At 41.7% G+C, this 25,657-nt stretch overlaps 1 protein-coding gene across 1 annotated transcript; it reads left to right on the top strand.

Moving 5' to 3' along the window:
- The first annotated feature begins 487 nt into the window (after positions 1-487).
- Positions 488-21,493, top strand: LIPG (lipase G, endothelial type). Its single transcript, XM_089681608.1, has 10 exons — positions 488-689; positions 4,416-4,609; positions 6,376-6,555; positions 7,836-7,947; positions 10,504-10,728; positions 11,949-12,191; positions 12,879-13,002; positions 13,665-13,883; positions 14,124-14,228; positions 17,135-21,493. Exons 1-10 carry the CDS (start codon positions 581-583, stop codon positions 17,145-17,147), a joined length of 1,524 nt encoding a protein of 507 aa, XP_089537734.1. The 5' UTR covers positions 488-580; the 3' UTR covers positions 17,148-21,493.
- Positions 21,494-25,657: the final 4,164 nt, after the last annotated feature.

The following is a 25,657-nucleotide window of genomic DNA, read 5'->3' as shown; positions in this document are numbered from 1 at the left end:
TATGGCCACCATAGGGGAGATAGTCCAGTCAGATTGTATGGCCACCATAGGGGAGATTGTACAATCAGATTGTATGGCCACCATAGGGGAGATAGTCCAGTCAGATTGTATGGCCACCACGGGGGAGATTGTACAATCAGATTACACGGTGTATGTCCACCATAGGGGAGACTCGGGCGGACTGACCATTTGGAAACTCGGGCACTGCCCGAGGGCCCGGGGTCAGTAGGGGGCCCCATGATCCCCTATTGCCCGGGGGCCCCATGAGTTGTCAGTCCGCCCCTGGGAAAACTATACAATCTGATTGCACGGTGTATGCCCTCGCGCTGGACTCGCCGTCTGTGGACTCCCCGGCAGCATTGTTCTCGGAATTCTCCAATCACGTCGTTTGGGCGTGTGAGAGGCGTGACCAATCAGCGACGAGAATTGGGAAGGCTGATCTGCCGATGGTCATGTGACCCGAGCCGGAGTATTACCCCGCGCCGCTTCTTCTCCGCAACCCACTGAAAGGCGAACAGCCGCCGGTCGTCCTTCCCAGGAACCCGGATACATCGTCCAGCCATCCCCGGACTGTGTGTGTATGGAGTGTATGGAGCCGGACAGGAGGATGCGGATCGGGGTTCTGTGCCTGGTGCTGACTGCACTGTCTACACACGCTGCGCTGCTGGCAGAAGAAGGACTGCTGGAAGGTGAGTGCCGGGGAGTCCTGCAGGAGGAGGAGGGAGACTCTGTTGCTGGGGGAAGACTCTGCTGCTGGAGGGGGGAAGACTCTGCTGCTGGGGGGAATGGAGGGGGGAAGACTCTGCTGCTGGGGGGGATGGAGGGGGGAAGACTCTGCTGCTGGGGGGGATGGAGGGGGGAAGACTCTGCTTCTGGAGGGGGGAAGACTCTGCTTCTGTAGGCGCCATAATCAATACATATAGAAGAGCAATACATCTGTCTGATTGTTACTATGAATTCCTTCTATGGATTGGATAGGAGCTCTGAGCAGATTATTGCCTGACTTCAGCTACGCCACGGCCTCTGCAGGTGACATAAATCATTTTTTATTTATATATGTATATACTTTCCTATTCTAGTTCATTGCTTGCTTTGTTGAACTTGTATAGAATTAAAAAAATATAATATTTATTATTATTATTATTATTATTATTAATAATAATAATAAAATATGGTTTTGTTTTTTGTTTTTTTTTGCCCCTCGTTCTTCACTTCCCCTGAGTTGCTTGCAGCCCCATAGAAAGGCTCCATTGTCTGGGCTGAGCTACGCTGTGGCGTCTGGAGGAGCCATAATAAATACATAACATGCATCTGCCCTCTGCTAGTGGATTCTCACGTTGCTGAATGCTTTGTGTATACAGTGTATATATATATGTCTCTGGACCTTGTCCCTGGGCTGCCTGCTGCCTAGAAGTAAAGTTCATGGAGCTGCCCTGCTGGAGGTGCCATAAATGTGAACATATCTCTTCATATAGTTGTTTGCGAGCTCTGCTGAACCTTTTGTATATATTTATAGTCTCTTTTCTTTTTTTTTTTTTGTGTAGTAACTCATTAAATTCTGGAGGTACCATGAATAACCTGCCTACCTGTGTATAATGTACACCTCTGTCTTGGTGCTGATCTTAGTTATTTATGTTAGCCATAGGCTGGCTATTTGTGATCTGTTTGGTAATTAAATGTTGGCTAAATTGTATGTATGTGTGTATGTGTGTGTATGTATGTATGTATATATGTATATATGTATATATATATATATATATATATATATATATATATATATATATATATATATATATATATATATCTTTTTCCTAAGAATTATAAATTATTATTCATATATTATGAATAATAAATTATAATTAAATTTTTTTTATTAATGTATATTTTTTAATATCTTTTTTATTTATGAATGATAAATTCTAATAATTAAAAAAACATTTTATTATCAATAATAATTTTATATTTTAATTTTTTTTTTTTTTTAAATCAACATCTCATTTTTTGTTTAATTTTTTTAATAAAATATATATTATGAACAATAATAAATTCTAATAATAATAAAAATATATATATAATTTTTGTTATTTTTTTATTTTTTAAATCTATAATTATTAGCATTTATTATTATTCATAACATATATATTTATTAGGTGTACGTGTGTATGTATATATGTGTGTGTGTGTGTGTATATATTTGAGTCAAACCTACATTTAACCAAGCTAGTCTCTTAGTCTCCAGTTTTTAAACCTCTAATTCCTCTACCCCCCCCCCCCCATCATTTAAATATCAGTGTATATTCATTGAAGCCATTTTGTTACAGGTGCAGCCAGAACAGATTAGGCGCAGTCGTTCCATTGTTGCAGCTTTTCAGGCAGATGTCTCATTATTCAAAACGCTACTCTACCCAAACCGAACACATTGCGAGCTCTATTCCCGGCGTATTCTGCCAGTGGCTCAGATGTCTCAAAGAACTCCGTGTTGCTTCGTAATCTTGCACCCCCCCCCCCCCCCCCCATTGTTTGAGACATGTCCTAGTGGGCTGCATGCATGAAATTACTGGCATCTCTTTAGTGCACTTGAAGTCACACTGTTTATATAAAAACTTTTCTTTCTTTTTTTTTTGTATGTCACAAATGTATACACACATTCACACGCTTTACCTTCCACATATATTCACACGCTTTACCTTCCACATATATTCACACGCTTTACCTTCCACACACATTCACACGCTTTACCTTCCACACACATTCACACGCTTTACCTTCCACACACATTCACACGCTTTACCTTCCACACACATTCACACGCTTTACCTTCCACACACATTCACACGCTTTACCTTCCACACACATTCACACGCTTTACCTTCCACACACATTCACACGCTTTACCTTCCACACATATTCACACGCTTTATCTTCCACATATATTCACACGCTTTACCTTCCACATATATTCACACGCTTTACCTTCCACATATATTCACACGCTTTACCTTCCATGTCCTCCTCAAGCACGCTGTGTGAAATCGTTTTCATTGACTTTTCAGAGACTTGCTTCCAATGCAAGCACTACAATTATGTCTTTGTTTCAATAGTGATTTAATAACTAGTTTCATCAAGCTGAATTGTTTTGAGAGCAGATACGCCATGGGGGCTTTTATGGGTTTGCTTTTAGTAATAACTGGTTCTTTTGTTTCCGCCTGCAGTGAAGTTGATCATGCGGGTGTGTCAGGAGCATGCTGCAACTTTGCATTTTCCTTGGACTTCAAATGATGCTTCAAAAATACTTGGCACGTGTTGTAGTACCTGTATTGGCCCGTAGAGGGCAGTGTGGTAGCTTTTAGATGATTAGGGGACTATAATCAGTATTAAATTCTTGTTCTATTTGCTGCAAATGTTCTAGTTCTGGGTTCATCTGTATAGTTGCATAGTTTAATTTTGCAGTTACGCTATCACCAAAAAAAAATGTATGCCACCTTGGGAGAGCAGAGTAGGCTGACTTTATTGTGTGGGTTTTTTTTTTTTTGTCATGGTTGCCCTGAAGCAGAAAACAATTGCTTGCTACCCAAAGGACCATGCAGGCTCTCGACAGATCTGTTATTCCCAAAATGTATCAGCCTTGCCAGTTGTCGTGTTCCATGTTTGAGTAGTATGTTATCGGAGCCACAAGACAGATGTCATGCAGCAAGCAAAACTGGAATGTTTCTTTTTTGACCAGATACTTGTAAAAGTGTCTGAAGACCTTCTTTTTTAATTTTAAGCTTTGCAAAATTATATATATATATATATTATTAGATATTTAAAAAAAATATATAATTTTTTTAAAATATCCATTATTATTATTAAGCTACATTGGAAGTTTCAAAAAATATTTTAACTCCTCACATGAGCCGTTTTTTTTAGTTTTCATAAAGTATGCCAAAAAGGTGATAAAGTTTTATGTCTGCATCAGTTTCCCCTCCTTTTTTTAGAGTGAAATCTCACGAGACAGGCTGGGACAAGGGGTGAGTGGGAGGGGCAGCTGCCCTGGGCACAAAGGCTTATTGTAGGGATGGGGGTGTCTTTCTACAGTTAAAAGGCTGACAGGAGTAGTGATTTTGACAGGTGTGACTGCTGGATGTAGTTACATAGTTAGTCTGGCTGATAAAAAAACAAAAGTCCATCCAGTTCAACCATAAAAAAAAAAAGGCATAGGATCCCCCAAGCTTGCACATGCTGAACGAGGAAGGGGGGTGCACTTTAGCATCTTTGCCCTGGGTGCTAGATGACCTTGTCCTGGCACTGGGCCTGACTATTCCTATTGTTTTGTAACGGTACCATCTCCCTCGTTGTTGTAAAGTGCTGAGCAAACTGTTGGCACTTTATAAATCCTGTATAATAACTGTCGTTTCTTCATTTGCTGCTTGTAGATGACACAATTGCCAACTTGCTGAAGGAGGCTGATGAGAATTTGACTGCCAAGAAACCTCATATCCAGTTTAATGCCCACTTCTCTGTCAGTCCTGACGAAGGCTGCTACCTGGATCCAGGGCATGATGAGTGCCTGCAGAACTGCAATTACAACACCTCTGCCAAAACCTTCATTGTCATCCATGGGTGGACTGTGAGTACCGACTTTCGTTGAACAGTTTGAGTGCTACTCGCTATTATACACCAAAAGCATTTTTCTTTTACCATTTTACCATCTCATTGTCCATTCTCTATTAGATTGACCAACACCTATGCAGTGCTAAGTATGTGTTGGCAAATCTAAGATTACACAAGATGGAAACATCTATTGGCTGCCACCCCCCCCCCTCCCCCCAGCCAACATTGGTACCATGTCGTTCTTTATGATCCATGAGGTTCCAGACCCTGCAAATGAATGCAGTAAGAATCAAAGATGATTGAGTGGTACTTTATGAACTTGTGTCCAATCACAGTCTTCTATCAATGGTGAATGTTTAGACCAGCCTTTCTCAATCTGTTTAACATGGAGAAACCCTTGTAGTAACTTTTCAGGTCTCAGGGTACCCCTTCCAGTAAGTACTATATCTGCAGCTCCCAATACATTATCTTGGTAGTCAGTGGAAAGAATGCTTACTTACATAGGTGGCCAGTGGGAAGAATAGCTCCTTACATTGGTGGTCAGTGGGAAGAATGGCTCCCTACATTGGTGGTCAGTGGGAAGAATGGCTCCTTACATTGGTGGTCAGTGGGAAGAATGGCTCCTTACATTGGTGGTCAGTGGGAAGAATGGCTCCTTACATTGGTGGCCAGTGGGAAGAATGGCTCCTTACATTGGTGGCCAGTGGGAAGAATGGCTCCCTACAATTGGTGGCCAGTGGGGAAGAATGGCTCCCTACAATTGGTGGCCAGTGGGGAAGAATGGCTCCCTACAATTGGTGGCCAGTGGGGAAGAATGGCTCCCTACAATTGGTGGCCAGTGGGGAAGAATGGCTCCCTACAATTGGTGGCCAGTGGGGAAGAATGGCTCCCTACAATTGGTGGCCAGTGGGGAAGAATGGCTCCCTACAATTGGTGGCCAGTGGGGAAGAATGGCTCCCTACAATTGGTGGCCAGTGGGGAAGAATGGCTCCCTACAATTGGTGGCCAGTGGGGAAGAATGGCTCCCTACAATTGGTGGCCAGTGGGGAAGAATGGCTCCCTACAATTGGTGGCCAGTGGGGAAGAATGCTCCTTTTATACAGTAGTGCAAAAGATTCTTGGTGTTAGTGCTTACTTGTATAAAGGAAGGGAACTGCACATTGCTTAAGGTACCCTAGCAACCTCTGGAGGAACCCCTAGGATTCCATGGAATCCTGGTTTAGAGGATGGTTTAGACCTTCACATAGGCAGCAATTAGAGGTTTCATCATTGGGTAAGGTCAACAATATACCCAAACAAGTTTACATGGATATCCTTGCATATCCCCCCCTTGTTTGGGTTTGTCTATGTTTTGGGCCCGTTGGGGTACTCTTGTGCATTGCTTGATTCTCCCACACTGTGATTTTTTTTTTTCAGCTGCTGGAGAATGTGGAGAAAGTAATTGATTGGAAAGGGTTTGGTGACTCTGAAAGTCTATTATCACAAGTTGTACTTGAGAAGACTTTTACGTTTGGGTCAATCACAAGGATGCAATGATATTCACAGAGCAACTTAGGATATATCACAGCTCTAATGTGCAATGGAAATCATTCCTTACAAGTTTTATGAAGTGTATTTATTAGTGGACACGTCTCATAGCAAATCTCAACTATCCAACCTTTGTGTCAGTTTTATAGACAATTGACTGATATGCATAGTGCGTAGTCTCCTCCGTTTCATTACTTTAGGATGTAGAGACTCTCGCTGCCTTTCGCTGAATCGCCATGTTTTTTTCCTCTTCAGATGAGTGGGCTGTTCGAGAACTGGTTGCACAAGCTGGTTTCAGCTCTCCAGGAGCGAGAGCCGTACTCCAACATAATCGTGGTGGACTGGATGTTCCTTGCCCATCAGCTGTACCCCGATGCGGTTAATAACACAAAGCTTGTTGGAAGAGAGACTGCCAGACTTATGGACTGGTTACAGGTAACTTTCCTTTGGATCAGAAGTCCCTTTAACTTTGGGAAACCAAAAGTCTCATCATGGGACATACAATCTATGTTCCATTGGGGAAATTTCCATTCAATTAATGTCCCAGAGATGCAGCAGGAAATTGAAAGAAATCTCCCTCAGTGAAGGGTGTTCCCCTTCTTAGACTGTTGTACATGGAATAAGAGCCAACAAAATTTCCTCTTACCCCTTGTTTTGGTGAAAACACAAAAGATTTTGGATTTCCTGTCACTCTACTTGTTCTGAACCACTACTGTCAAGAAAAAGTGGTGAATCTCTCCAGTGGAGAGACGGACTGCATTAAAGCTTGAAAATATTTTCCATTTCATCCAAATCTCAAACAAAAATGGTTTCCTGGAGATACTTAAAGTATCAAAGTTGCAGCTCAAAGTTGCAGATTTTCTTTCCCGCCTTTGAGTATAAAAGATTATTCTTAAATATCTGCATTCATAGAAAACATTCATTCATTTTTTTTATTTTTTTTTCTTGTAACTAGTGCTGTATGAGAGGACAAAAAGGGAAATTTATGGTTCTTCAGAAAATGTTGACTGGGTCCCCCCTGTCCCTTGCTTTGTCCCTGGTCTGTCCTCTTGACAGTTTTGTTGGCGGGAAATCCTGCACTTGGTTTAAAGATGGAGTCACTCCTCTCATGCTCCTCTCACCGTTCAACAAAGTTGCCTCATGCAGATGGGTCCATTTGTCCCTTGGAAAGATTACCTTGATGCCCTCAAGGCTCCTGTATATTTTTAACATTCTAATATTTTCCCGCTTTAAGCGGCAGTAACAAAATAGTAGTGCTGGAAATTATTATTATTCAGGATTTATGGCGCCAACAGTTTGCTCAGCGCTTTACAATATAACGGGAGATAATACAGCTCAATACAAGAGGGTTAGGAACAGGTAGACTGACCATTCGGGCACTGCCCGAGGGCCCAGGGTCAGTAGGGGGCCCCATGAGATGCCCCTGGTACTTTTTTTTTTTTTTTTTTTTTTTTTTTTTTTTTTTTCATAGGCTTTTTTTGGGTGTGGGCGAGGACATGGGCCCCATGAACCCCTATTACACGGGGACCCCATGAGTTGTCCGCCCCTAGTTAGGAATGCATTGGATAGAGCTTTCAAAAAAGGCCCTTCAGTGGTTTTCAGACACATCATGCAGTAGACACAAAACTCTCTGTATTGTAGTTGATAGAAGTCAAAATCTTTGTATATGGCTTTATTTTAAGTTTATGTATTAAATGGTCTCTCTATTTTAACAGGAGAAAGCAAATTTGTCCCTCCCAAATGTCCATCTTATTGGGTACAGTCTTGGGGCGCATGTTGCTGGGTTTTCTGGTAACTACGTGAATGGAACAATTGGACGTATTACAGGTATGTGATGATCTATGTCAAGATTCTTCATACTTTTTGTATTAAAAAAAAACCCAAAAAACATATAATCTCTGTCCTGACAGTAATATTTGTATTCTTAGACCAGCAGACCTAAAATTTAGGTTCAGATAATGATACGGGTGCCTCTATCCTATCCGGATCTAGCCTGTGTGATCTGGGGGTGCAGTAAAAAAGTCAGGGGGCAAAATGTCAACATTGTCAGTGTCACAACCTGGGAAACTCTATTGTGTATTGGGCTATGATTAGAATTGGATGATTAAACAGAACCTGTGCCCCCACCTATAATCGATGTGTTTATCAGGAGTCCCCCTTAACATCATGAGTCCCCATCAGATGTCCCCCCTTACATTAAGGTCCCCATCAGATGTCCCCCCTTACATTAAGGTCCTCGTCAGATGTCCCCCCTTACATTAAGGTCCTCGTCAGATGTCCCCCCTTACATTAAGGTCCTCGTCAGATGTCCCCCCTTACATTAAGGTCCTCGTCAGATGTCCCCCCTTAACATCAAGGTCCCCGTCAGAATGCCCCCTTAACATCAAGGTCCCCGTCAGAATGCCCCCTTAACATCAGATGTCCCCATCAGAGTGTCTGCATTAGACTGACTCCTGCATTTTGAGACCTTGGGGGAGGGGGGACTAAGCGCTGACTTTGTAAAACAACCCATACAGTTTTTAAATTAGAAATGAAAGTTAAAACATTTGTGTATAGGTATAAAAATACATTTTTTTTTTCTGTGATCACATACCCTCTGTTCTCAGCTGCATTGAGCTGGGGAAAGAGAACCTTTAACACACTGATCTTCCCAGTGAATAGCTGTGCGGGGTGGGGTCAGGACAAGTCTGATCATTGGAGAGGCAGCTGAGTTCCCAACACACCTAGGGAACTGACCACACTGTGCTCTCACACCTAGTGTGGTCAGTTTTTAATAGGAAAGCAGAGGGACTGGCAGGAACACTGGGGATTTCACACATAGGATGCAATACTAAGAGAACCGGATACTTTTTTGATACGAGTACATGGTACAGCAGGCACATATCAGGAAGAAGACCTGTTGGGTTTACATATTCCTTAAACATAAGTCCCCAATGTCAGCTTTTATGTCTGTACTAACAAGTTACTTTTAAAAAAGATGATTTGTGTTTAATACCCTACATGCCAAATGCTGACAATGCTTAGAAAATATGCTACTGTCAGGAACAGAGCCAATTTTTATATATTTTTTTGTTTGTTTTCTTTTGTTTTTGTTTTTTTGTTTTCCTTCTGAATATTATCTCTTAATCCTTATTGTAATGTTAGGCTTACTGGCCGCCTTACACAGATTTACCTGTACTCCTGAAGAATGAAGTCTCTTGTGGGAAACTAAATATTGATGAGATTATATTCAGGCTCTGCTATTATAGTATTAGTTGTCAGACAATGGAAAACATTTTTTTGCATAACAATCCTATTGTCTAGCTGCAGGATCCTAAAGCCCAACTCCGGGAGACCTGTAGGAACTCCGGGAGACCTGTAGGAACTCCGGGAGACCTGTAGGAACTCCGGGAGACCTGTAGGAACTCCGGGAAACCGTTTGTTTAGGTCCAGGGGAGAGTAAAAGCACTTTTACCTACCTGATCCTCCACTCTCCAGCAGATATCGCTGCCTTATGCTCCAGCAACGAGACTGCCACTTGGCATCCTCAAGTCCATGGACTTTGCACTGAACTTGATGACATCAGGACTTTAGATGACAGGTGCATGGGAGGGGGGGAGAAGCTGTGGGGACTGGCCTAACAATGCAGAAGAGCGGAGGATCTGGCAAATCTATTTTTCTCTAGACCTAAACAAGCAATTCTCAAGTTTCCTGGAGTTGGACTTTAGGTTTTCAGATGAGCGAACTCTTGAAATTGCAACAAGTCCTCCCTTTGAATTCCTCCCGTAGTGCAAATGACAACTCTTTATCGGCGTGTTTTGTGACTGGTTGTCTCAGCTGATTGATGTAATTCAACTTGGCCGCTAGTCATCCAAAGCTTATACTTTTTTTTTTTTTTTATTTATCTGCACCACTGAAGAGTCAGCAAGGATAAGTCTAGCTGGAAGCATGGAATATGACCTTGATTGCTTGGAGTTCCAGACAAACATGTAGGCTTACAATACAAGAGGGTTAGGAACAGGGGTAGACTAACCATTCGGGCACTGCCCGAGGGCCCAGGGTCAGTAGGGGGCCCCATGAGATGCCCCTGGTACCTTTTTTCATAGGCTTTTTTGGGTGTGGTGTGAGTGTGGGCAAGGATAAGTCTAGCTGGAAGCATGGAATATGACCTTGATTGCTTGGAGTTCCAGACAAACATCTAGGCTTGGTGTCCCTTCCGACCTACTTAACCATGATCCAAGCAACTTCAGTGTTGCATACAGTTGTGACTCCTTAGAACACAGCTGGAAATACAGAGGATGTAGATAAATGGCAGCTTTAGTTTATTTACCTTGTATAGTAGAAGCATTGACATAAAAAGGCAAATTAATCACTAAATGTTTGTGGTTTTTTTTTTCTTTCTAGGTTTGGACCCAGCAGGCCCGATGTTCGAAGGTGTTGAAGCCCACAAACGTCTTTCTCCTGATGATGCAGATTTTGTAGATGTTCTTCACACCTATACTAGAGAAGCATTGGGCGTCAGCATTGGCATCCAGATGCCAATTGGCCATATTGATATCTACCCCAATGGTGGAGACTATCAGCCAGGCTGTGGCTTATCTGATGTTATTGGGGCAATCGCTTATGGCAGTAAGTTTAAGACTTGTTAGCTGCTGATTACTTATGATTAACAGATTCCTGAATTGAGTTCTGTATTAATACATCATTCAATTTTAAATGCATGCAAGTACATAGTTACATAGTTAGTCTGGCTGAAAAAGGACAAAAGTCCATCCAGTTCAACCATTAAAAAAAGTTATCCTACACCCACAGTTGATCCAGAGGAAGGCAAAAAAAAAAAAAAAAAAACGATCCAATTTGCTCCTGCAGTGAAAAAAATCCTTCCTGATCCCCCGAGAGGCAATCGGATATTCCCTGGATCAACTTTACCTATAAATGTTATATTCTGTGTATCTGAGAAAGAATCCAGGACTTTCCTACAGCAATCCACTGAGCTGGCCAGAACCAACTCTTGAGGGAGTCTATTCCACATTTTCACAGCTCTCACTGTGAAGAAACCTTTCCATGTTTGGAGATTCAATTTCTTTTTCCTCCAGACGTAAAGAGTGCCCCCTTGTTCTCTGTGATGACCTCAGGGTGAATAACTCTACACCGAGTTCACTATATGAACTGCTGATGTATTAGTACGTGTTTTTAACTTCGTATCTGTATCTTGCAGAGCTCGGAGTAGGAGAAGCAGCTCAAAAAGTCAATCCATTCATGTACTTGCAAGGAGTATGCTAATTGGCAGGAGAAAGCAGAGTAACGAAAATATAAACTCCTCGCTGTGCTGCTTCTCTTTCACTATCCAGTGGCTGGTGTATGACCACCTAGGGCCAGAGGAACTGGATTATACCAAGCTGGTAGTCATTCAGTCCAGTTGGCTGAGGATATCTAGTGGCAAAAAGACTACAATAGTTATGGAGATGAGAAAAATCTGAATCTGCTTGTTTCGAGGTAGTGGCTTAAGCATTGCTGAAGCTTCACTCCTACTTTTTAAATGAACGTCCTAGAAACATGACCGCAAAAAAAAGACCTAGTGGTCCATTGAGTCTGCCATTTTTGGCTAACTTTTTTTTTTTTTTTTTTTTTGTCTGAGCATAGAACTGTTTGTCCCAAGCATGTTTAAGTATGTCATGGTGCTGTTTAGGAGGCTGAGATCTGCTTTCAGCTGCACCCATACAATGACATCGGTATTTCCATGCCAAATTCTTATCAGCTTGTCATAAATTAGAACAACGAAAATTCAGAGCTTTGATAGACTTTGGGTTGAAATTTTTTTTTTATATATGTATTTTGGTCTTCTCCAGGTATTGGTGAAGCAGTGAAGTGTGAGCATGAGAGGTCAGTCCATCTGTTTGTGGATTCCCTCATCAATAAAGACAAGGAGAGCTTTGCTTTCCAGTGTACAGACTCCAATCGCTTCAAGAAGGGAATCTGCCTGAGCTGCCGCAAGAACCGCTGCAATGCTATTGGCTACAACGCTAAGAAGACCACCAGCAAGAGGAACAGCAAAATGTACCTGAAAACAAGAGCTCAGATGCCTTACAAAGGTATGTCCCTTTTTTTAAATGAATCTCCAGCAGCCTAAAATGGTCACCCTGCACCCAGTCTCGAGACTTGTTGGCCATATGGAGGACATGACTATGGATTAATGCAATGTATTGCCAGTTAAAGTTTTGAAACTGGGGTAGTAAAGTCTAGGAAGGACACCATTGTTTTTTTAGTAAATGGAGTTGCCTTTTGTGGGTTTGGAATTGGCAGAGGAACCGGAAGAGCAGTCTTGTATCTATTGACATCTGACCTCCCCCAACATCAACAGACATCCTCCACTTTCCTTCTGTTGGGAAACATAAACCATATGGACATCTTAAGCCACCCCTTTATAATAGCTGAAGGATGAAGGTGAGCTTGTGTTGCCAAGGGAAGTGGAAGTAGCTGTAATCCAAGGCAGAAAAAATTTGAAGGGGCTTTCCAAAGGAATGCAAGAAACAGTGGGGTCTGGAAGCACATGGTTTGGGACCTTGTGGTGGAGAATTAAAGCTGTACATTAAACATGGATTGGGAATTGGGCAATTCATTGCAGTCATCTTTTAAAATCTACAACAGCCCTTGGCTTGTCTACTGCTAATGCAGCTTTGTATTAGACCTCTACTTTACAGAACCATCTTCTCAGACTCCTAATTTACAAAAATATGATCTTGACTAATTTATCTAACATCTCATCTTTGTTTTTGCAGTTTACCATTACCAACTGAAGATGCACATATTTGACTACAAGAACAAAGAATCAACTGCAGAGCCCACCTTTGCTGTCAGACTCTATGGAACACTGAATGACTCTGCCTCTCTGTCTTTGACTGTGTAAGTGTTGTTGTGCTGATTGAATTAATGTAAACCAGCATGTTAGAAAATCTTTTGTTTGAGGCTCTTTGCATACAACCTATTGGCCTGACCCTTAATTTAGACTTGCGGTATCCTATTTTAAACATTACTTCTTCTTGGGGCAAACAAGACTTGACCAGACTTGAAGTTTTATATCATTTTGCCCATGATCTGGGTGTCCAGTCTGTTCCTTGTATACATTATAAGCACCAGAGGCCCCAGCTAACTGAGCACTTTGCACATTGGCCCAACGAGGGTTTCTCTTATGCTGATTTTATTTTTATTTTTTTTTAATAGAAGTTTACAGGGCAACCCTTAATACTATGCAACTTCCTGGCTATCATGCCTTTAAAAACTATTGTGGAACCAGTACTGCTGCTAGTTTGCTCAATACTCTGCTTTCCTATTGGCCAATAATGTCATGTATTCTAGTGATGGGCCAATGATAATGTGTGAGAGGTGGCAGGTCAACTCTGAAACCAATTTTACATTTTTCATACTGTGTGCCTTGCATTTGACTCCTAAAGTGCTGGAGAAAGCCTTCAAAGGTTCATCCTATGGTAACCTAGAACTGGCAGGTGTATTTAGGCAGTAGGTGTGTAGTTTGAAGTTTCTCTGACAATAAATCCTTTCATGTTTAGGCCTGAGAAGATTGGCTACAACTTCACAAACACCTTCTTGGTTTATACTGAAGAAAACATCGGTGACTTGCTGTCTATAAAGCTAACCTGGGAAGGAACCAAGCAGTCCTGGTACTCCTTCTGGAGCTCACTGCAGAATTACTGGTCGGCGTCCAACAACGGTGATCGGGAGCTGCATGTCCGCCGTATCCGTGTGAAGTCTGGAGAAACGCAGCAGAAGTAAGTTTAGGCCTCCTTTTTATCAGTGTGTGAAGGCTAAAAGTTTACTTAAAGTTCTTGAGTCATTTGTTGCACATTTCAGCCACTAAAGTCCTTTCCATTATTCATTCTCCTGCAAATGAATGGGCTGCCAAACGGAAAGCCATTTTGTAAATGCAAGCCATTGTTTGTAATCTTATTCTCTTTTTCAAAGCTTCACCAAATATGCTTACATAAATGTTCAAACATTTTATGTTTTAGGTTCACTTTTTGTCTAAAAGATTTACACGCAAGTCACATAGCTCCTGGTGATGAGCTGATCTTTGAGAAATGTAAAGATGGATGGGAAGTGAAGCCACGAAAACGGTAAGTAATGAACCCAACTAGCAGTTTAGGTGGTCTGGAAGAATGGTTCCTGGAGATGTTTGAACCAAGTACAGACACGTATAATACTGAGGGGCTGCATAGATAACCTGAGGGTACCTTTTGTATAAGCAACAACACTTAAAAAAAAAAAAAAAAAAGAAATTGATTAATGGTGTGCAGATTTTAAACATTCTTTGAAACAACTGTCAGTCGAAAGATTTGTTCCAACTGCCCAGATCACATTACTCTTCAAACTAAATTCCTGATCCAGGAATGTTTTACTATGAGTAGTCCATTTTATTTTCAGTTTGGAGTAAAAACTGATTTAGTTCTTTGTACTTTTATGTTTTGAATGATATAGTTTGCAGGTTTAAATAGTTGAATCAATATGTTCTAGGACAGGGGTCTCTGAACTTTTGAAAAAGGGCCAGTATATGGTTCTTCAGACTTTTAGGAGGGCCAGATTAGGGCCAATGAGGATAGAAAATGTCCTGGCCCCAGCATCAGTGACAATAAATATGGCTTTAGGGTTGATGGTCAGTAGGAGGAGTATTGCCCCATCATTGGTATTAGTGGGAATAATAGTACACTGTCTTTGGTTTCAATGGAAGAAGTGCTGCCCCATTGTTTGGGACTGATCTGCATCCTGTTCTATGCTGTGACAGACCCAGCACAGAGTTGTACATGCTCGGGACTCTTCTGCCTGTCCCATCCCACTGCTGAGCTAAGATTGGGAGGAAAGAGGAAGACCCTGCAGGTAGCTCACATTCATATGCCAGGTCCAACCTGGTGGGGATCTTTGTCGGTTTTCTATATTGAAAACAGTCGCAATCTTGATCGTAGAACCCACACTAGTTTTTCTATTTCACTCTGAAACAGAATCTGGCATGGATGGTGCAGATGAACCTAAAATGGGTCTATTTGTTCAGTTAATGTGGCGCACACCACTCCAGATCAGTTTCTTGGTGCAAGAAACTGTTAATTCCCTAGGGGAAAAAATGTAGAAAAATCAATGCAGCATTACTCCCCCTTATGGGGAAAGGAAATCTTGAAAGTGCACATCACAGCAAAACCCTGGGAGGAGGTGTATGACCACCTCAGACCAGGCCATGCCCCCAATAACTCCCTCCTCATCAGCTTACCTCACCGCAGGCCATCCCTTCTTCAGTCTCTCTTGAATACTGCGGCCAGACTCATCCACCTTACAAACCGCTCTGTATCTGCCACCCCTCTCTGCCAATCCCTCCACTGGCTTCCGATTGCCCAATGAATAAAATTCAGAATGCTAACATTGACGTACAAAGCTGTTCATAATACTGCCTCAAACTACATCACCGATCTGGTATCCAAATACCACCCAAAACGTACTCTCCGCTCCTCACAAGACCTCCTACTCTCTAGTTCCCTGGTCTCCTCCTCCCATGCCCATCTCCAGGACTTCTCCAGGGCTTCCCCCATCCTCTGGAACTCCCTACCACTATCCATCAGACTATCACCTACTCTCCTCACCTGAAAACCTATCTCTTCAGAGAAGCCTACCTCAGCTAATTGCTGAACTCCTCCACTTTTCCTACCACTCCATCCCCCACAGCTATTTCCTCCTGTACCACTATCCCCTCCCTCCTAGATTGTAAGCTCCAAGGAGCAGGGCCTCGAACCCCTCATGTATTGAATCGTATTGTTACTGTACTCTCGTGTACTGTCTCCCATTATAATGTACAGCGCTGAGCAAAGTGTTGGCGCTATATAAATGCTGTGTAATAATAATAATTTTCAAGACGTTAATAACATAAAAGGGTCCCCATGATTAAGATGAGGAGAGGGTGACGTTCTGTAGCTCTGAAGAGGAGAACTCAGCAGGGCTAACAGCTTGGATTGGGATTCCAGTGCAGTAGAGATACTGGAGGAGATTTACTAAAACTGGGGCGTGCAGCTCTGCATATAAACCAATCGGCTTCCAAGTTTGTCAAAGATTAATTGAACAAGCTGAAGTTAGAAGCTGACTGGCTTCCATGCACAGCTGCACCAGACTGAGTGCTCTAGTTTTTCAGTAAATCTCCTCCACTGTGTTGTCAAATCGAAATATGACGTTAGGAGTCTTGTTATGAATGATGGGCTTGAGTATCAAATGTTGGCATGGAATGGTTTCTGAGAAGGGGTTGGAAAATGAAAAGGAGTCTCTTTGCTTGTCTGTGGGCAAGAGAAATAACATTGAAGCGTCTAAAGCTGTGGTCTCCAAACTACTGCCCGTGGACCAGATGTGGCCTTTTGCTTGCATTTATCCAGCCCTTGGGGTACTTCCTCCTATTGACATGAACAATGAGAAAGCATTCCTTCCAATTACATCAACAGTGGGGCATAACTTCTACCACTGACACCCAATGATGGAACATGTTTCTTTCCACTGATCTAAATGTTGGAACACCATTTCTCCCACTGATACCAACGATAGAGCATGATTCCCTCCACTTACACTATTCCTTCCACTGACACCGATGATGGGGCACAATCAGTTTCTTATTTTACTCCCACTGACCAGCAAGCCATAGGCATTGCATACTCCTACTGACACTGGAGAATGTTCTAGTCCCACTGCCGTCAATTAGTCTGACCCCCCCGTAGTCTAAAGAACAGTAAACTGGCCTTTTTTTGTTTAGAAGGTTTGGAGACCCCGGTCTAAAGGATGACTTCGCAATCAGGTCTGCACAATGGCTAGTAGTAGCTAGTCCTATTCAGGTGGAACTATACTATGACCTATTGGACGTGCCATGACCTGCTTAAATGAGAACCTTTTACAGCCAGTTCTGCACCACGTCTGTGACATAGTCTGCCTTTTATTTGTGCTGTTAGTTCTGTTTGTATGTACTATAAGCCATACCTCTAATCCATTGCTTTTGTTCCTCTAGGGTGAGTTTATGATTCAATACTCCCCCTACTGTGATCATCACGCTTAGCAACGGATGAATGTTACAACTGGACCCCAAACTGGAAAAAGTTCCAAAGCACTGAAGATTATGCTGCTCTTCTTTTTATTTATCAAGAAAAGTTCTGCAAAACTATTCTGCAATGTGTCACCGGTTTGACTGTGGGGTAGCCTTAAAGAGGATTCCTCCATCAACTTTGATGGCCCTTTTTTCCTGTCATCTAAAGGTGCTTTAATATGTTGCACTCTTAAATATCGTATCATGAAGACTTTCAAGAAAGAGAGAGGTTTACAGTTTCTTCCAATCCATTGGTTACATGATGATGATGGTTTTTCAGAAATTGTATTGGACGGTGGAGATGCAAAACACGTTGAGGGACGTCTTAACTGCTGCTGTTATGAAAACTCATTGTTCACTGGGGCCCTAAGTAATCCCTTTGCCACTGCTCCTTTTAGTCCACACAACCTTCCTATTTTTTGTATGTCAGATTTATATATTTTTATATGGTGTAAACATCGTCTGTGCATCAGGTGCAATCACTTTTATTTATGAAATGTTTTATGATCTGTATTTTTGTGAAGATCCAGCATCAGTATTTCATCAGAAGGGGAAAGCGGCAACCACATGGTGGCTCTGTCCCTACAATGTCCATGTTTGTTTCAAGTTCTCTTCCTGTAAAGGCAGAGGAACAAAGGGTGTTCAGGCTTGGTCAATGACCAGCTCTTCTTTAGTGGTGTTTCCTAAATGCTATAAATGAAGGTGGTGCCAATGGACAAAAACGGCATATATGATATAGTCTGTCACAAACATTAACACGGGAACTTTGTTTTTTCATAAGGTTTTTTTTTTCCCCCCTCTGTAATATCTGTTGGGAGATTTTTACCCATAACGGGGTGAAAACTTTTGCTTGAGTGGAATCACACAGCACTGTTGTCACCTTGTGGACAGGGTTGGCCTTAGTTCAGATTGTTCTTCAGAGAGCATTTTTCAGGTGGTAAGGAGGCATTGTATCCCCACTTCACCACCTGTTTTATCCCCTAAATTCCAAATTATTTCGCCGCAACCTGCTGCTGGGGCATTCCCATTAACTTGAACAGGGTTGTTCTCGGCAGGCGCTACACCCGCAGAGAGGGACAGGGTGTAAATTCTGATTCGACATGTGTACACCCCGACCGCTTCTTCTGCAGCTAAAGGGGGTAGCAGTTGAGGGGCTGTAAAAGCATAGCTTAATCATGGGGTACCACCCCTCAGCCACGTGTGAATGAGTCTGAAAACCCACTTTTTAACCCCTTTACGCCGGCCGCACACAAATGTGCGGCCTCCTGGCGCCTGGGCCTAGACGCCGAGCGGTCGCACATTTGCGTTCATGTAACAAAAAACATGTGCTGAGAGCGTGCTCCCAGCACACGTCCGGTACTCATGGAAAGGTCCTGGTTTGCTCTTTCGATGGGGACCTTTCCCGATCATGTGACCGCCGTGACAACGCATCACGGCGGTCACATGATCCCTAAACCGCGCCCCTCCCGGTGTCAAACTCTTAAAGGGCTGGGAGGAACCGGCAGGAAGGGGTTAAGCACTTACAGCATCCATTTTGTTTTTTTTCTTGCATTTGGAGGGGGGGGGTGATTGAACCATGTTGTAGGCACCCATGGCAATGCTATGTTTTGCCCCAACTTGTGAAACTACCACTCTTGTATGGCATCTTGCCCTGTCAAAGGAAGTGGAATAATGGGTCTACTGGTAGGATCAAAGGGTAATAAAACTGGCACAGGGGGACTCTGAAAAGCAAAAACAAATTCGGTCCGTGTGTGTTTTTATATTTTTTTTTTGCCCACTGGAAGCATTCATCGGAAGTTTATATTATATTTTTTTTTTTTTAATTGTATAAGGTTGATTGAACGGTGGAACCCAAATTTTCTAAACGTTCTTATGCAGTCCATTGCCTATGATAGGCATTTGTTCTCTATCTTTCTCCTTTTTGTGGTTGAATTGGAGGAGAAACCTGGTTGCTATGACTTGTAGACCATAGTTGCTGAAGCACATGCATAATGCCATTTATCCTAACCTGGCTTTCTTGTATATTATATCAGCCGTATTCCAGCATCTGTTTTGCTAGCGTAGGATACAAAAGGATGATTTTGACCGTAGTGGAAAATGTTTTTATACGGGAGGACGAAGGTGCTATAAACCATTATTTGGATATGGTAGAGGCCTAATTCAAACAAGACTAGGTCTTCCATTTTGTATAGTGTCTGAAAGAATTGTGTTGCCCATAACAAGCTATCAGATTCTCAGTATAAAAATGTGGGTGCTGCTGACACAAGGCCTTGTTACTGTGTTGCCCCTATGAAGGTTCCTCACATTCGGAGATGTTATGGGCAACAGACTGGAAATTATTGGACTCATTAAATCATAACTAAACCCTCATCTCCTTTAAAGTCAAGGAAGTTGCCATCTTGGCCTCTGTTTAATCTGTAGTTGCCATGGTGATCAGTTTTGACACCACTCATTTCATGGCTTGACAGTTTGGTATAGAGCATAGGCAACTGGGACAGTTGATATTCACAGAATGCCTTTTAAATGCCTTAAAATGGTTACGTTGACTTTGTTTTTCAGTTCCACTTTAAGAATAAGGGCCTATAGTTTTTGACACAGTGGGCTGCCCGTTTCTTTGGGTTACCACTGTACATTGCTACTCTGCAGTTTACAAAAGGTGTTTCTAGATCATTATGGGCAATTGGATTTAAAATGCTTTGTTTTTGTTTGGTCAATGTCTTGTGGGGTGTTTGTGATGGACACCAGCACTTGCTAGAGGGCTTTGTGAGATTAGAGTTATGGAGGAAAGGAAGATCTGTATCCATATCATAGGTTCAAGAGATGGATCTTGATTGGCCAACTGCACTCCCCCTTTTTTTTTTTTTTTTTTTTTTTTTTTTTAAATTTTTATTTCTGGTCGCGTTTCACCAATTGCCATCAGTCTAAACAAATTATTTTTAAAATCGTATTGTGATCGATGCATGTGGGTTTGAACGATGAAAGGCGTCTTCATGAGAAGGCATTATGTCCTTCATGGTGGCTTCCATGAGAATCCTATTTAAAATGTGTCCTACCGTTGTACAAGAAGCAAGAGTTGGGGTAAATCTTACTTGTCCCAATTTTATACATAATTATTCACAATTAAGCCATTGGTCTAGGTAGGTGTTTGAACATTGAATTTGTGGGTTGAATTGTAAATTAGATTGTATGAGTGAATCTTGTCATGCATGACCTTTGTTATAGGAATGCTTCTCATGCCCACTTGGTCTGGAATAGTTTTGTCCAGGGGGGGACTGACCATTTGAAAACTCGGGCACTGCCCGAGGGCCTGGGGTCAGTAGGGGGCCCCATCAGATGCCCCTAATACCTATTTCATAGGCTTTTTTGAGTTTGGGCAAGGACACAGGGGCCCCATGATCCCCTATTGCCCGGGGGCCCCATGAGTTGTCAGTCCGCCCCTGGTTTTGTCCCTCCCAATTGTCAGACAAGGAGACTGCATTGTAGGTTCCCTTAGGAACAAATTACTTTTGCCAGCAGTACAGGAGATCTGAACACCTACGCAGAAGAAGTCCCTGTTGGAACTGGGGCTCATTATAGCTGAGTATGCTGGTCTTATGTGTAATTTGTTTCTCCTCATTGCAGTTTCATGGACCGATATTAGTGCCATCGTTGGCATACCATGATTTTTTTTTTTTTTGCCTGGTTGTGGTTGATGCTGATGCAAAGTTGGCAATGAGTTGAAAATTTTAATAAATGTCCCCTCCTTAATCTTAACTGCCCTTTTAGAAAGTCCATAATGTCTTGAGATACCCTACAAATTCTAGTAATTATTGCATCCTAATGATGCTGTTAATCAGTGTATGATTTGACGATGCTAACAGGATGCACTTTGACTCCTGTCTACTGGGGGCTTCTGGATTGAGGTTGAACGTCCTGAGATTGATGTTGGCCAAACACAGGTGGGCCCTGTTGTCTTACTGTAAATATTTTTTCTGTGTATATAAATGTACATATAGACCCTTCCAATGACTCATACAATGAAGTATAAATTCTTTTGCACCCAGTTGTTTTTTGTTTTTTTACACAGCCATTCCAGCTTGCTAGATCTCAAAGAAATTGATGTCATGCCATATGACTTTTCCATCATGTGAATATAATTTATAATATTTGTACCATATATTGTTAAATGATTTATGTGTATATATGAAGTTCTCATGCTGTGTACTATTTATTCTAAAACCGTGTTTGTATTTAACACGGCGTATTTTTTATTAAAATTATTTAATAAACAAAATTTAGATAGAATTCTGGCCTGTTGTCTGCTTTCATCACTGTGCTCGTGTGTCTGTGTGATGGTTGGTTGTCGTGTTTTTTTTGTTTTGTTTTTTTTGGGGGTGGGGGGGTATTTTTATGCATTAAAGTGGCATATAAACCCTATCCATAAACTTTATTTGTCCCCCCTTGTTATTTGCGGCACGGTGATAGTGTATTTTGATAGCCCACCATCCTCCTGTCCAGAATTATATCTCCAATGCTCAAATGGAGCAGGACCTCTGCGTATGAGGTAACATATGACCTCCCTGTGTAAGCTCTGACACCATAACTCTGTTTTAGGTCAACAGCGTTCTTCCTCTTCCCTTTTTCCCTTTTTTTTTTTTTTTTTTTTTTTTTTTTTTTCCCTTGTAAACCAGACACCAGTTGATTTCCAGCAGACTAGGCCTTTGGTGGCACATTTTGTTTACATAAAAGAATTTTAGTATTTTTTTTTTTTTTGCTTGAAGGTTACTTGGAACCCCCAAATATGTAAATACACCCCCCCCCCCTTGAAAACCTATTCATACCCCTTGAAAGTATCCACATTTTGTCATGTTGCAACCAAAAATGTAAGTATTTTATGTGATAGACTGACACAAAGTGGCACATAATTGTGAAGTGGAAGGAAAATTGATACATGGTTTTCAATTTTTTTTACAAATAAATATCTGAAAAGTGTGGCATGCATTTGTATTCAGCCCCCTTTACTCTGATACCCCTAAATACAATTTAGTGGAATCAATTGCCTTCAGAAGTCACCTAATTAGTAAATAAAGTCCACCTGTGTGTAATTTAATCTCAGTATAAATACAGCTGTTCTGTGAAGCCCTCAGAGGTTTGTTGGAGAACATTAGTGAACAAACAGCATCATGAAGGCCAAGGAACACACAAGACAGGTCAGGGATAAAGTTGTGGAGAATTTTAAAGCAGGGTTATGTTATAAGTTTAAAAAAAAAAAAAAAATCCCAGCTTTGAACATCTCGCAGAGCACTATTCAATCCATCATCCTAAAATGGAGAGTATGGCACAACTGCAAACCTACCAAGACATGGCCGTCCACCTAAACTGACAGGCCGGGCAAGGAGAGCATTAATCAGAGAAGCAGCCAAGAGGCCCATGATAACTGGAGGAGCTGCAGAGATCCACAGCTCAGGTGGGAGAATCTGTCCACAAGACAACTATTAGTTGTGCACTCCACAAATCTGGCCTTTATGGAAGAGTGGCAAGAAGAAAGCCACAAGAAGTCCCATTTTCAATTTGTGAGAAGCCATGTGGGGGGCACAGCAAATGTGGAAGAAGGGGCTCTGGTCACATGAGACCAACATTGAACTCTTGGCCTAAAAGTAAAACGCTATGTGTAGCGGAAAACTAACCCTGAACACACCATCCCCACCGTGAAACGTGGTGGCAGCATCATGTTAAGGGGATGCTTTTCTTCAGCAGGGATATGGAAGCTGGTCAGAGTTGATGGGAAGATGGATGGAGCCAAAAACAGGGCAATCTTAGAAGAAAACCTGTGAGTCTGCAAAAGACTTGAGACTGGGGAGTTTTATCTTCCAGCAGGACAACGACCTAAAACATCCAGCCAGAGATACAATGGAATGGTTTAGATCAAAGCATATTCATGTGTTAGAATGGCCTAGTCACAGTCCAGACCTAAATACAATGGAGAATCTGTGGCAAGACTTGAAAATTGCTATTCACAGACGCTCCCCATCCAATTTGACAGAGCTTGAGCTATTCTGCAAAGATGAATGGGCAGAAATGTCCCTCTCTAGATGTGCAAAGCTGGTAGAGACGCCCAAAAAGACTTGCAGCTGTAATTGCAGCGAAAGAGGGTCCTACAAAGTATTGACTCCGGGGGGCTGAATATAATGCACGCCACAGATTTATTGTAAAAAAGTTTGAAAACCATTTATCATTTTTCTTCCACTTCACAATTATGTGCCACTTTGTGTTGGTCTATCACATTAAATCCCAATAAAATACATTTATGTTTTTGGCTGTAACATGATAAAATGTGGAAAATCTCAAGGGGTATGACTACTTTTTCAAGGCACTGTATGTAATAAATATATATATATATATATATAACATTTTATTTTTTTAAAGCCAAAGACTTAGAAAATAAATTGGTGGGTTTTGCAATTTTGTAGGTCACACGGTATTTGCGTAATGGTTTTTCACAACCGATTTTTTGAGAAACACACTTTTTTCTTTTTTTGTTTGTTTTTTTACTTTTAATGCAAAAAATAAATGAACCATTTTTTTTTTTTTTTGTGGGGGAAATATAAAAGATGATAGGACGAATAAATAAATAGATACCAAACGTGATGCTTTACAATTGCACTTGCCCATGCAATGGGGGCACACGACGTTACTTTTACTATCCATAGGCGATGCTTTAAAAGCATTTACAGGTTACCAATCTGGATTTACAGAGGTCATCTGGTGCTAGAATTACTGCTCATGATCTGACGTTTGTAGCAATTCCTCACATGTGTGGGACGATTGCTGTTTGCATGCGTCTGCGACCGACACATTTGTTCAACTTTGCGTGCGAAAATGGGGGGATAGGGACACTTTTTTTTTTTTGTAATTATAATTTATTTTTACACTGTCTCTTTTAATGGGTTTTTTTTTTAAATCACATATTGCTGTCACAAGGAATATAAACATCCCTTGTGACAGCAATAAGCATGTGGCAGGTACTCTTTATGGAGGGATCTGGGGTCAATGAGACACCAAATCCCTCCTCTACCCTTAAAATAATTTAATCACACCGAGGTCGGAGTGAATGAATGCTTTTGTTTCTTTTAAAAATGGTGCTATTTTAGTTCCAAGTAAACAGGAAATGATGTGAGGTCATCGCATCCAGGTTACTATATTTGTTTGGCTCCGTGACCCGTCACCCGCAGCACTGGCTGGTCGATTAGAACTCCCGGTGAGGCAAAGCTCCCGTTAAAGCCGCAGGAAGTGGGGGACGTCCTCTCCCGCTGCTTGTAATGGCAATCAAGCTGTTAGTTAGCCGCTCCGATTCCTATTACAAGAGTCGACCGACGGCTCTAAAGAATAGTGCTGGGATAATGTCTGCAGCTGCCGGCATCATCCTGGTATAACTGCTCAGACTCAATCGAGGTACGGGTAAGTAGTTTTTAATATAATTATTATTTTTGTTGGAAATGATTCTCTAAATTTAATCTCCGGATCTTCCTGCATTCCACCTGTAACTTGAGGAATGCAGCTTGTACATTACCTGTCACAAGATTCCTTATGATACCCCCGGCTCCTTCTCAGCCTCAACACACAATGACAGGGGCCCCAGGCATTGTAAACCGAGGCCTGCCGGTACTGCTAGAGTCAGCTACTACCGCGACTGATGACTGATGTACATGTAGCAGGTGATGGAATTAATCCTCAAGGTGTAACTATTTGTGAAGGGACCCCAAAACATAACCACTAGGGGGTCCCCCCCACTTCTTTAATCCCATTCTAAAGGCAATATTTTTAATGATGCAGAATACAAATTGCTTTCATAAAAATTCTGCATTGGTAAGCTATAAACATCATACACTCATATTATCCAAATATATTTGCCAAATGCCATTACTAGCCAGATCAATGACTGTGCTGGGCCCCATAGCAGTAGCAGGGTGTTCTGCAGTATATCTGGCTATACATAAAATTGGTAAATCTCTGCAATACGCATTTCCCCAAGTTTGTAACACCTGTTGATGTGTCAGAAATCCAGTGGGCTCCTAACTTCCTGTAATGAGCTGACAACTCTGCTGTACTAAAATCCCAAGTCATCCCTGCCATGTTCATAGTTACATAGTATGGCTGAAAAAAGAAAAAGTCTGTCCAGTTCAACCATTAAAAAAAAAAAGTTATAATCCTACACCCACAGTTGATCCAGAGGAAGGCAAAAAAAAAACCCAGCAAAGCATGATCCAATTTGCTCCTGTAAAAAAATTCCTTCCTGATCCCCTGAGAGGCAATCGGATAAACTTGACCTATTCAGTGTAAAGTAATGTTTTTCTGGTACAATGGTTTTCATTGAGTAATAATAACTGAGCAGATAGGTCCTGCACAGGGGACAGAAACACAAAAGAAAACATGGTTGCAAATGCAACACATTTTTAGGAAAATCTAAAA

Source organism: Staurois parvus, unplaced genomic scaffold (assembly GCF_062004578.1).
Source record: "Staurois parvus isolate SC_StPar_1 unplaced genomic scaffold, SC_StPar_1.0 ptg000272l, whole genome shotgun sequence".
NCBI classification, from domain to species: Eukaryota; Metazoa; Chordata; class Amphibia; order Anura; family Ranidae; genus Staurois; species Staurois parvus.
Note: the sequence above shows the minus strand (reverse complement) of the source record. Positions and strands in the feature narration are given on the sequence as shown.